The 12,542-nt window shown below is 38.0% G+C and overlaps 2 protein-coding genes across 3 annotated transcripts in view; both read right to left on the bottom strand.

The window, feature by feature from the left end:
- The window catches only part of LOC143885213 (uncharacterized), a 37,210-nt gene extending 36,185 nt beyond the window's left edge, over positions 1-1,025 (bottom strand). For both annotated transcript variants that reach the window (XM_077389279.1, XM_077389278.1), the window contains exons 1-2: positions 705-1,025; positions 482-613 (exon numbers count right to left, since the gene is read on the bottom strand). In XM_077389279.1, the coding sequence (XP_077245394.1) occupies positions 482-613; positions 705-797 (225 nt within the window). In that variant the 5' untranslated portion in view covers positions 798-1,025. The remainder of the gene's footprint in view (positions 1-481; positions 614-704) is intronic.
- A 1,972-nt stretch (positions 1,026-2,997) lies between these two features.
- Positions 2,998-12,213, bottom strand: LOC143885216 (glucan endo-1,3-beta-glucosidase 8-like). Its single transcript, XM_077389282.1, has 2 exons — positions 10,745-12,213; positions 2,998-4,223 (listed from the first exon to the last, which is right to left on the bottom strand). The coding sequence occupies exons 1-2, from the start codon at positions 11,071-11,073 to the stop codon at positions 3,119-3,121; spliced, it is 1,434 nt and encodes a 477-aa protein (XP_077245397.1). The 5' UTR covers positions 11,074-12,213; the 3' UTR covers positions 2,998-3,118.
- Between the last annotated feature and the right edge of the window lie 329 nt (positions 12,214-12,542).

Genomic DNA, 12,542 nt, shown 5'->3' on the forward strand with positions numbered 1-12,542 from the left:
TTTAAGGGGCTTCTACATACATAAAGTGTGCATATCTAAAACCATCACCAAGATTTCCAGATGGATAAGCTCTGCAAAATTTTACTAACTAGTCTTTTATTAACTAAGAAGAACCCTACAGTACATATAACAACTCTAAGTTTTTTAACACAATCAAAACGGCCTCGTTGGGGATTTCAGGTGCATCGGATTTAAATCCAATGTAAATCAATTACTCATTGCATGCATCAAACTACACAACCTAGGGTCTTACATAGTTCAAATCAACTCAAATTACAAAAAAGAAATAGGTAATACCACAAAAAATGTTTTTAAATCCAATGTAAATCAATTTCTCATTGCACTCATCAAACTTCACAATCCAGAGTCTTACGTTGTTCAAATCAACTCAAATTATAAAAATGAAAGACCTAGTATTATTATTAAAAAAAAAAAAAAAAGATACAATATCACAAAAATGTATAGATGACAATATTCTAACCTTCTTGTCTTTAATCTCACTAGACTGTATCCATGTCTTGATCTGATCTCTATATCTCTGCAACTTCTTGATCTCCTTCTTCAAATCCGCTTCGAATTTCTCTTTCTGATTCGCATTCTCCGTATCATAAACCTAAACACACACAAAAAGTGAGTAATTTAACAAAGAACCCTAAGTAAAAAAAAAAAGAACAAAATATAAAGAGATATTTGGCAAAATCTACCTTGTTCCATATACTGTCGAATACATCTACGCCTTCTTGAACCTTTTTCAGAACTCGATCGATCTCTCCTTGCAGTTTTCGGCTTGCTCCCATTGTGAAGTAGTGGAAGAGCAGAACAGTGAGAAGACTCTACCATCCAAACCCTCTGAATCGGATTTCTTCTTCTTATTTTGTCTGTCTAGGGTTTTGAGTTTTCTAGGGTTTCAAAGTAGCAGAGGGAAAAACGGAAGAGAAGCAGAGTTTGCTTTCGGCTGGGCAAATCTTATGAACAGAGAATTTTTAAGGATATATGATTGGGACCGGAATTTATAAATATATGGATGGTTTAAGATAAAAAAAAGCCTAACCCTCGATTTTGCCATTATTTAAAGCAAACAAAGTGGAACGATATAGGGATATGATAAATTCGCACCCGCTATAGGATGATTCGCACCACTGTTAACGTGAATTGACTTCAAAAAGGCCTTGTAGTCGACGTTTTTTGACGCTCTTTTTTTTCCGTGAATTCACTTTGCAGTGGTGCCAGTCATCCTACAGGGGGTGCGAATTTATCATTGTCCAACGATATATTCTCCCCTTTTTTTTCACTTTTAGTACAGAGGGGGCTGTGCGACGTAAGAAAAAGGATCGAATGTATCACTTCCCAAACAAAACCTAATGACATATTCACCGTCGTGGCTTCAAAGAGTAGTCGTAGTCTCGTAGATACACTAAAAAAGAGGGGGCGAATATATCACTTCCCCCAATTACCCGGCAGAAGATAGATATGAAATCTAAATACTATGACACGTGTACGGTCCTTTTTTAACGTTTAATTTCTTCTACAACTACTGTTGTTTTTTGGCATTGATAAATTCACCCCTTGGTGAGGGCAGAGCTACAACCGTTAGTGATCTCTCCCTTCAGCCCTTAGTGGGGCCAGAGTTGTTTAAAGCACAGAACAAGATAGGCTCACCCATACTTATTCTCACGACCAGTACTCTCTCTTCTCTTTCTCTTTGAACATGAATCCTTAGTAGGCCAGCAATGAACGGTTTAGAACTTTGAAAAAGGTGGACACCATAAAAAGTGTATTATATTTTAAACAAAGGCATTAGAGCTCACTTTGTTTGAAGATTTAAAGTTTTAAACCGTTCATTTGTTGCGGCCCATCGTAGCCTTTCCCTAAAAATCATCTCCCTAATATGATCTTGACTCTTCAAACCGTATAGATTTTTATATGAGGTGTCGTAGAATTAGATTGGAGGTTTAGAATCATAGAGTGGAGATGATTTTTGGATCACATCCATTCTATGTTGAGGCTCAATGTGGGACCGCTTCACCTCTCGGGCGCACAATTAGGATTGTGCGGTGTAATTTTTGTCTTGATTCTGTTTTTCCTTTTTTTCTGTTTTTTTTTTTTGAAATAAATGATAGGATCGTGCGGAATGTGAATAGGATGCTCATTGATTCCTGTTTGTTTGGATCATGACAACTGATTGTAAGTGACAGACCGATTATTGGACTCAAAATTAAGTTTGAAATTGAGTCCAATAATCGGTTTAGTTGTCCCATTCGATTGTCATAATCTTAAATAACAGGGCCTTATAACCTTAATATAACAGGAACAACTATCATTCTAAAAGTTATTTTAGACCCACAAACTGGGATATCCGAAGAGATGCAACAATCAGGCTCATGACGCTGGGATAGCAAGCCAAGCCAAGCATGGTTTTAAATTTCGACCGTTTATACGCAAAACATTACCTTTTTTCGGACGACAGTTATGATAGAACCTATCTGAAAACTGCTTCAGAGCAACACAATAATTATGATAAATTGCTATTAAATGATTAAGGCAGAAATTTCTTGGGCGTTGTAATAGCTTTTGACAGCTAGTTAAATAATAAAAGACAAGGTGAGTTCATCTCATTATCAAAACATGGTAGCGCAAATATCAGTGGCCTATTTGAATACTGTCTAAGAAGTAAGAACAATCTGAGATGACTCAAGAAATAGATTAAGTACAGGGCTAAACTCAAGAACCTCCAATACCAAACAATCTAAAACTACGCACGAAACAATTTAGTTGCATATTAAACTCTAGAAGCTCAAATACATAACAATCAGAAACTACACAAGAATCAGATTATGTGCAAGGTTAAACTCTTGAACCTCCAATACAAAATGAAACTACCCATGAAAAAGTTTAGGTGGCGATTAAACTACAGAACTTTTTTTTTTTTTTTGTGAGAATGGCTTAAACTCTGGAACTTCCAATGTAAAACAATCTGAAATTCTACTCAGCAACACATGGGAAGCAAGATCCAGGTCTATTTTATTCAACGAATATAAGAAATTACATTTCCAACAGTTTAATAAGGTACAATAACTACCAAAAATATTGTACAGTGAGATATCTGCAATAGCAATAACTAGAGAAAAAAGACAGAGAATAATACTGATACAAATGCAGTCATAAGTGATAACGATGGTACAGGCGCGAGAGAAGAAGCAATCTGCACAATGAAAGTGCAATTCCCTTGTGAGGCATTCTGAGTCGTCTCCATCGCAAGACCCTGGAAACCACAGCTCATGACTTGCTGGTTCTGAGCTTGGTAGTACATATTGAATGCATAAGAAGCATTCCCATTAGCATCCAAGTTATTACATGAAGAACCATAACCAAGTGCGGTGCAATCAGAGAAAGTGCAAGCATAGTTAATGTTATCTCCAATCTTGCTTAGGTCCTTAGCATTTGGATTGAAAACACACCACCGACGAGGCAAATACTCCACATTTTTCGCTCCCACGAGTAACTTGTTCCGCCCTTGACCCGAAAAATCCATTGGGTACTTGGGTTGTCCATCATAACTAAAGATTCCCCAATGGCGCTCAAAGTTTCCCGGAGCAACAGCCTTGGCATCCTCATCTATTAGACTAAACAAATACATCTCTATGGATGTGGGTCGCAATGGAGTCCCCTGATTCATCGCTAGTCTCCTTAAGAGTCCGGTATAAAACCTCTGAGCATATCCAACATTAGCATTTTTGTCACCGTTTGTTGGCCAACCAACTTCTCCGACCAAGATTGGCATATCACCGAAACCCACCGCCTTTAGAGCTGAAACCAAAGTATCAAAGTTGGCATCAAATACATTGGTGTACTGAACTCCATTATCCGTTATTGTGCGGCTCGTACTGTCAAAGAAAGCGAAATCCAAAGGGAAGTTGTCATCTCCATATAGACTTAGAAATGGGTAGATGTTGACGGTGAATGGTGCATTGTTTTTATTGAGGAACTGAACAATTTCTACCATCAGACTACTGAGGTCGGATCGGAATCTACCAGCAGATGGGACAGCGTTGGTTGAAGGAGACCCGTACACATCAGCATTGAGGGGCACGGTGGCTTTTATAATGTTGCCATGACCGGCCTCATTGAGAGCATTCTGAATGTTCTGTAAGGCAGGAAAAGTAGTATTCAAGAATGAATTGTTGTACGATGAAAGAAAAGGCTCGTTTCCAACTGCCACATATCTGCCAAATGATAACAAAAAATGAAAACCCAGAGGAAAATTGTTGTTAAAATTTCTGTTGCTAAGATTGATTTGTCTAAAGTAAAAATTAGATCTTTTTTTCAAGAAAGGAAGATTCTTCCCTGGGAGTGGGGAACCTCGATTCCCGGGTTCTCGAATCCAAAATGGGAATCTTCTCGAATCCCCAAAAACTGGGAATCCCGGTTCGGATTCGCCAGAAACCCGATTCCCACTTTTGGGAATCGCAGTTTATGATTCCCCGGAAACCCGATTCCTACTTTTGGAAACTGCAGTTTAATGTTATGTGAAACGTGATTTCCCAGCGATTCCCCGGGGATTCCCTGACGATGCCCAACTCTCCAGCGATTCCCCGACAATTCCCCGGCGACTTCATGATTCCCGCTTCCGACCATCCCGAGAGCCTTCGATTCACGCTCTGGCAACCTTGCTTTTTTTAATGTTTCAAAGCTTGGAACTTCATATAACAGAACAGTATATTCACTCACATGATGGTAGTAGATATTAATCAATCAAATACAGAAAATATAGAGATGAATGAAATAACAATAGACATTTGGCAACAAAACTACTTAGTGCAGCAAAGCTGTCGTGCTCAAGGTTTTAAATTTCGGTTTCGGAATGTGTTTCGGTCCTCACCGAAACCGAAATTTCAGCCGAATTTTTGAAATTTCGGACGAAATCTATCGAAATCCAATAAAGTAATATTTTATCCGTACGAAATTTCGGTGAAATTACCGAAATTTCGGATTTCAGTCGAAATTTAAAACCTTGGTCGTGCTCCAATGGTCTTTTAAAGTATCATCAATCAATACATACCGAAACTTTACGAAAGATTAACTTTCTTGTCACATTATAAAACTAAAGAAGTCCATGAATTCCGGTGAAGGATAATAAATCGCCCATGAACAGACCAAATAGTGGTTCCCAGAATAGTGCTACACAAAATAACTTCACCAATGAGTTTTGTAAAATAGGTTATTTTTCTTCCTTTTTCCCCTTTCCAGTGTCCCAACAGGCCAAACAGCTCAATATCTATCCGATGCATGTGAATAACAAACCTATGTGGGGGAAACTAAAATTATCCGAATCTGATATACTTAAGTGCACACATTTGATGTCACTTCTGTAATATTTAACTTATATTTTAATTTGAAAACTGAAATGTTAAAGAAGAATCTAGTTTATAAGGAATTTAGAGAAGGCTGATTGTCTAAAATCATATTACAAGCACAGAATCGGTGGAAAAGTTACAGAATTCAAAAAATAATATGACAGTAAAGGTAGAACAATAACGCCATTCAAGAAATGGCAAAGCAGTGGCATGGCAGCAGTGGCCTACCAAACAATCAACACTCCTTCCCTTTCTTTTGCTACAGTCTTCCTCCCTGACCCATCAATAAGACTCAAGCTAGACAAATGGTCAAGCTGCAAATATTATTCACATGAGAGATTATATGATGAAAGGCCAAACACGTAAAGGTGGTACGATAGAAGTACCATCCTTCATATTTGATACAACAGCAGCTCCTCAAAAAGTGAGATGCTGTTGGATCAAATATCAAGGATGGGATGATGAGTAAGTGTTTACAATTTTATATGGCCCTTCATCATATAATTTCTCAGTTGACATAAGACCACCCAATGGATAGGCAAAAGCACCCAAATTTAGTATAGACATGTTGGCACTGAGAGTGCAGATTGGAGATATGTGCTAAGCACAAGAGATCTGACAGGCCAACGATTAAGAGCCTACATATGGGCGAGTTAAAATGCTAATGCCAATCTAAAAGCAATCAGCTACAAGTAAGATATGATTGTGAAGAAGAAAATGCTTCCATGTGATATCAAGCTTCTAGGTAGAATGGTGGATGAACAATAACAGGAGGCTGGCAAGATGATGTAAAACAACTAGCAAGTTGTTGTCATACCATCAATGATCCCATTACATGAATACTAGTTAGTACATTAAAGTAAAGTAAATTATATACATTTTACAAAAATGGAATTTGCTAGGCAATTTTGTGGGAAGCCATTTCGCGGCTCACTTTTGCATGTGAGAACAGTCACCTCATATGAATTAAATGAATAAGACAAAATCTGCCTAAAAGTCAACCCGTGTGGCTGTTCTAACGTGCAAAAGTTAGCCGCGAAGTGGCTTTCTGCCAAATTGCCTAGCAAATCCCTACAAAAATACAATAAAACCAAAGTATCATGTAAAGTATAAAGGCTACCAACAATATAAAAAAATAAAGGATAAGCTGAGCTATTGTCTGAATAGCCATGTTGGTATGTACAGTGCACACAATGGGCATGTAGAGATGTAACTTGTTTAAGAAAAGAAGTTTCCAAGATTCACAACTAGGGAATCAATATTAGAATCTTCTAGGTGATGAGAAAATGGAAATGTTGGATATAGTGTATTTGCCTAAGGGCATAGTTGTCATTGTACTTCTCTTGCCTTTATATAAATACATAAGTGAGCTAGGGAGTTTAGGCAAATACACTATATCCAACAGGAAACAATGATGGCAGAAGCAATGCAAACCTTAAATTAAAGTATCAAACCTTAGATTACTCCTATTTCCCACATACCCAACTGAAAATTTCATTATTTTAAGGTAATTTCCAGCACATCACAATGATTAAAATTTGATAGTTGCTTAAATGCCATGGGTTAAGCAACTGAATGAAGATGTTTAAAGGTGACATCTCTACAGAGCCATCTACAAGATGTTTAAAGATGATTTCATTATTTAAGGTAATTTCATTAATTTACAGATGCAGTGTCAACTGAATGAAAATTTTTAAAGGTTACATCTCTACATAGCCATCTAAAAGTTTATTTATGTACTCTTCATTAGTCATTTAATAGAAGTGGATTTCAAGAGGTAAAATAAAAAATGGCTTACGTTAACAATGTTTCCATTCTATCTCCATGGTTTTTCCAGAAATACAAAATATACAAAGAGGCTGTTCACAACGGACATAGAAATCCTTAGATAAGTTGTTCCTGTGATTAGGTAGGCTGCTTGAATAAGTTTATCTTCAAATTATCTTATCCCCTGTTCACAAATTTTGTTCTGGTAACTTTATGTCCAAGATCAAAAGTCGACAAGAACAAAGGATAGCAAAAGTTCATCCAAGGATAAAATAAACCCCGGCCTGTTATCTCCTTAGTGATGGGGATCAAAGACCAATAAAATATCTCAGTGCAAACAATGCTGACCCACTCCCAACAATCCAACAAAAGAAATGGCATGAAGATGATGGTGGGGAACGTTTTGTTTGAAAGAATTACTGAAAGGGATGCCGTTATTAAAATAAAATGGTGTCGCACAACATGTCATGGGTGCCAATAACATAATTGGGCCGGTAAACCTTGTCACATATGCATGACATCATATCACTTAAAGCAACTTGAGCCGACTTTCAAATCTTCGTAAAATTTAAAGAAGGGGCTCTTAGAAGTACTTATGTAAAAAGTCCTAGACGAGGTTATGAAGGGAGTCCTAGTTAGACTTATAAAAGAGTTCTAGCTGTTTTAGTTCTGTAGTCTTGTTAGGAAAGGGTTGCACCTATGTCAGTTTCATTTCTTGATTAAGGTAGTGGTAGTAGGATCAGGAGTCGATTTTATTTCGTGCAACATGTTTTATTTAGTATTAGATTCCAATTTAAGCAGGTTTTGGGTTCACCGAATGAGGGTGTGTCTAATCCCCAGGCTTGAAGCAAAAGATGAGGGAACTGAACCCAAAAGGAATATGTAGTAAGGGGAGAAGGCTCGCTAGGGTAGAAGAGCTGAAATAGAATCCGATGGGAGGGGGAAAATCGAGTGAGGAAGGAACGAAGCAAGAGTAGGCCGAGGGAGGATGAAAGACTGAGGTTGATTTTGTTGAGAAATCAGGCGATCAAAATGGGATACGAACGATCACAAACCGAGAGTTTACGTGGTTCGAGCAAGATGCAACACCCTCCCCCCCCCCCCCCCCCCCCCCCCCCAATTTCTCACCAGAAACAAATACCCAAGTAGAAAACTTTCCCCTTTTCACTCACTTCCTCCCATTCACATTCTCCCTCTCTCACAAGTATTTATTGGATTTCACCAAGCCAAAGACCTAGTTCAATTCCAACTAGTAGACCCATAGACTAACTCTCTTATTTCTCTCTCAGTCCAACTATGCACTGTGCTCCATAACAATCCTAGTTATACTAGATAACTAGCGAAAGGAGAAACCCAAATGGAGTGAGAAACAAGACAAAAACCCAACACTCTCCATATCAGCTTGTTTCCCAAGCACTTTAAGGGTTCTATAGGCATCAACACCGATCACTTGTCTCCACAAACCATCATTGGCCTTTCGAAGCACTAGCTATTTACCATCGAACCATCCTAGTTCTAACCCCACCTGAGTCAACTAACACACATATGTAATTGCACCAAGTCAACTCGCCTAGCCAACTCTGGAGAAAGATTCCTTAATAGTGGGCAAGTCATTCCATTTCCAACTTGGAAACCCGTCCGTACACCAACTGTGAAAAGTTCCTTAATAGTGGGCAAGTCATTCCATTTCCAACTAAGCATCGAGATCATAGGAACACTTTTAAACTTATTCCCTACCAAACAATATAATCCACCACACTTCTCTCCTTTCATCAGAATCATACAAACGAGTGTGATTTTCATGGCTCCACCTACAACTGAATACCTAAAACCTTTGGACTTTAACCGACCAAGAGATACTAGGTTCTTCCATATCTTTGGAACATACATCATACCACCCAGATTACAAACTATTTTTTCGAACATCTTGATCTTCACCGTCTGAATTTCTATGACATCAAAACTGGACCATTCACCCAAGATACCTAAGTCCACAAGTGAGATCATGATCTTCCACAATGGGAAATAAATAAAAAGATTATTATAATGGGATTAACTCGTAGCCAGTGGCGGAGCCAGGATTTATACATAAAGGGGGCAGGCTTATACATAAAGGGGGCCAGGCTTCAAATTTTAAAGGGGCTGGGCCCCATTGAGTTGGGCCTATTAAGGACTTTGGCCCAACTCAACAGGGGCAGCTGCCCCCTTATGCAACATGTAGCTCCGCCCCTGCTCGTAGCCCACAAACTGTGATCCATTTACTTTGTCTTCTCAATGAAGACCATACATCAAACAAAGAGAAAAAAGACCTCCTCTCAATTTCTCACCACAAGAGGAAATACCAAAAATCTCTCTCTCTCTCTCACCAATATATATATATATATAATTTCTCTAAGCCCAAGACCTAGTCACTAACTCTCCTCTTTCTCTCCTAGTCCAACTAAGCACTATGCTCCCTAACAATCCTAGTTACAGTAGGTAGCTAGCAAAAGGAAAAACCCACACTGTGTATGAAGCAAGACAAAAACCCAACCAGATTTTACAGCAGATGAAAGCTGAGAGTTGGTTATTGCAGCGGACGGGGGTTTTGGACTAGAAGCAAGGGTTTCGCAGGTTCACTTTTGTAGGTTCTCTTTTTCTTATCCAGAAGGCGGAGATGGGTTCAACAAGGGATAGTGAATCTGAAAGGGTTGAAGATGAGAGGAAGAGATGGATAAAGAAGGCTAACTACTACACAAAAGACTCTCTGGAACTGTGAAGGAGATGGAGCAATTGGGGAGGGAAGGGGTGGAATCAATGGAACCAATATAACTCAAGAAATATACACAAAACTAATAAGCATTGATGAAGGAAAGGAAGGGAACCAACCACCATAAGATATTGATATTTCTTTCTCAAGCATAACCTCTACATTCACATAAGTTTCTAAAGATTGAAATTGGCACTCATTCAACAAGTATCTAAAGTAACAGGGGCCCAGAAACTAAGAACTAGCTACGAAGCCTTTGGTTGATAATCCCTGGCGATGCAACACTTACATCTGTTCCATTCTATATTAGCTTCTTGAGATTTTTGAAAACAAATTGCTCTTAAGCTTTCATATAATAAATTTCCACGAACTTGCCTATCAAAGTTGCATCTTTCCTTCTTGAATATCCCAAACTTAAACAGACACAATATAAAAGAAAACCAAGCATTCAGATGCAGCCCTTATGTAGAGGGAACAGGAAGAACTAAGGATGACAATGCTAAAAACAATTAAAAAAAAAAGAAAACCAGCCCCCGACCTGATCATACAATATACTCCAACAAACATGCGTGGTTCAGAAGTCAAGGCAACATTGTCACTTTTGTGTACCCATCGGACCGCAGCCCGATTTACTCTGAGTAGATTGATTGAAGATGTAAAGAATATTACAAAGTAACGTAAATCCCACAAAAAAATATTCAGCATTCTATTAGGAGAACTAAAAATCTTCAAACAAAAAAAACCCAATAATAAAAATGGAACATAACATCATGAAACATATAAAATTCAGAAGTTAGAAATAAAAAAGTATAGCATTAAAGTATGAATAATTCCATGAAAACTAATAAGACGAAAAACATAAAAGAAATCTTACTTGATGGTTACTCCTCCATTAAAATTATAATGAGTGACGTTTTTAATGACCCACTGCTGAGCATTACCATAATCGTTCATCGTAGCAAGCTGATCATTCGGGATTGCGACCATCACTTCAATCCCACTTCCAGCCAAAGCGCTCATAGTAGATTTATCGGCATCAAAGAGCTTCACTTTCTTAATCCCATTGTCTTTCATGAGCTGAACCACCATCTTTGGCGGCAATGGATGTGTCGCCATTGTCCCCCAGTTCACCCCAAGACCATCAACAACATAACCCATGAGCCCAACAAAGAGAACCCAGATCAGAAACTGTAATCTGGTCATTTTGGTCAAACCCAACTGGAAAATAAGCACTGCAGAAAAACCCTCCACAGAAAGCAAGTCAAAAAATGGAGACGGATAGATGGCACAAGTGGAGAGTGTCCTATGTGAAACAAGTTTTTTGAGGACACGATATTTACCCAAGACTAATCTTAGCCCGAATAACTCAAATCCCTCCTCTCATGTGGGTTTTCAGTTACTCCAATAAGTGATTATTCGAGAATTAGTTTTATCCAAGAAAACTTAACCTGAAATCAAATAAGCTCTAAAGCTCAGATTTTTACACGAAAGGCAAACGAAAAAGAAGAAAAAAAGCACATCTTTTGTAATGCGGTGAGATTGAGGGAAAGAAAGAATGGAATAAAGAGAAAGAAAAGAAGGTCTATGACCTTCTTTCTGAAGTGGAGATGAAACCCTTGTTTGCTTTCTGAGAAGAAAGCTGAGGTTTTGGTGAAATAAAGGGAAAGCAAAAACAAAAAAGGAAAGTTTATGGCCTTGTTTATGAAGTAGAGATGAATCCCTGATTTGCTTTTTGAGAAGAAAGCTGAGATTTTGGATATGGTTATGGAATAAAAAAGTGAAGCTAAAAAAATGGTGGAAACAAAGGATTTTAGAAGGTGGGTCTTGTGAAAGAGTGCTCAAAAAGTTTATTAAGAAAGCTAAGATTTTGGAAAGGTGTGGCTAAGAAAGGAATAAGAATTTATAATGGTATGCTTCTCAAGCAAATCTGAGATTCAAAAAATAGCAAAAGTAGGATAACATAAAATCCATATCATGAAACAAAGATGAAGTGTTCAAGAACTAGAAGAATAAGAAAAAGAGGAAAAGCAGAGATGAGAGAACCACTTTACTTTTACCGACTCAACCAGACAACCACCAACCAAATCGGTCTAAAAAACACGGATTTTAGAAGTGGGTTTTTAAAATCAAACAAAGATCTGCCTCTCAAATACTAGTTTAACACGAAACCCACTAAAGATAATGAACTAGACAGAGAGAATTTTTTCTAACAATTAATCATGTACATTTGTGACTTCATCTGAATTAAAGGGATGAAACTAGTTTTTGAAGAAGTGATGTAGAATATATTCCCCACTCAATCCCCTTTTTTCACTTGGGACAGCCCTACTAGTGTTTTTATAACTACTATTTTTTATCTCTCTCTGCTCTCAAATTCAAAAAGTGAGTGATTTTTCCTCTTCTCTTTTCAGATACGGTAACAGTGGTGACTAGATTCCACCACTGCCGACCTCTTAATGTTCGCCGATTTTGGAGATTTTTGTTTTTGTGGAGCCCACCTATGCCGACTTCAGAAAAGTACAGAAAGTGGGCTGAAGTTTGGAGAAATTACGGATTGAGGGCAGCTTTTAAAACAAGAATGTAACATGGGCTAATCTTCAAAATTGGGTGGTGAAAAGACTTTAATACCTTTCTGACATCGACAAAGTCCTCCTTTTTCATCACTACCTATT

The sequence above is a fragment of the Tasmannia lanceolata genome, unplaced genomic scaffold (assembly GCF_043159265.1).
Source record: "Tasmannia lanceolata isolate RefF3 unplaced genomic scaffold, GAP_Taslan_0.1 ptg000008l, whole genome shotgun sequence".
NCBI lineage: Eukaryota > Viridiplantae > Streptophyta > Magnoliopsida > Canellales > Winteraceae > Tasmannia > Tasmannia lanceolata.

Excerpts from the sequence above, each read along its gene's own strand:
- LOC143885216 (XM_077389282.1), bottom strand. The coding sequence starts at position 11,073 with ATGACCAGATTACAGTTTCTGATCTGGGTTCTCTTTGTTGGGCTCATG. Across the intron at positions 4,224-10,744 it reads AATGGAGGAGTAACCATCAA|ATATGTGGCAGTTGGAAACG; the intron begins GTAAGATTTCTT and ends ATCATTTGGCAG.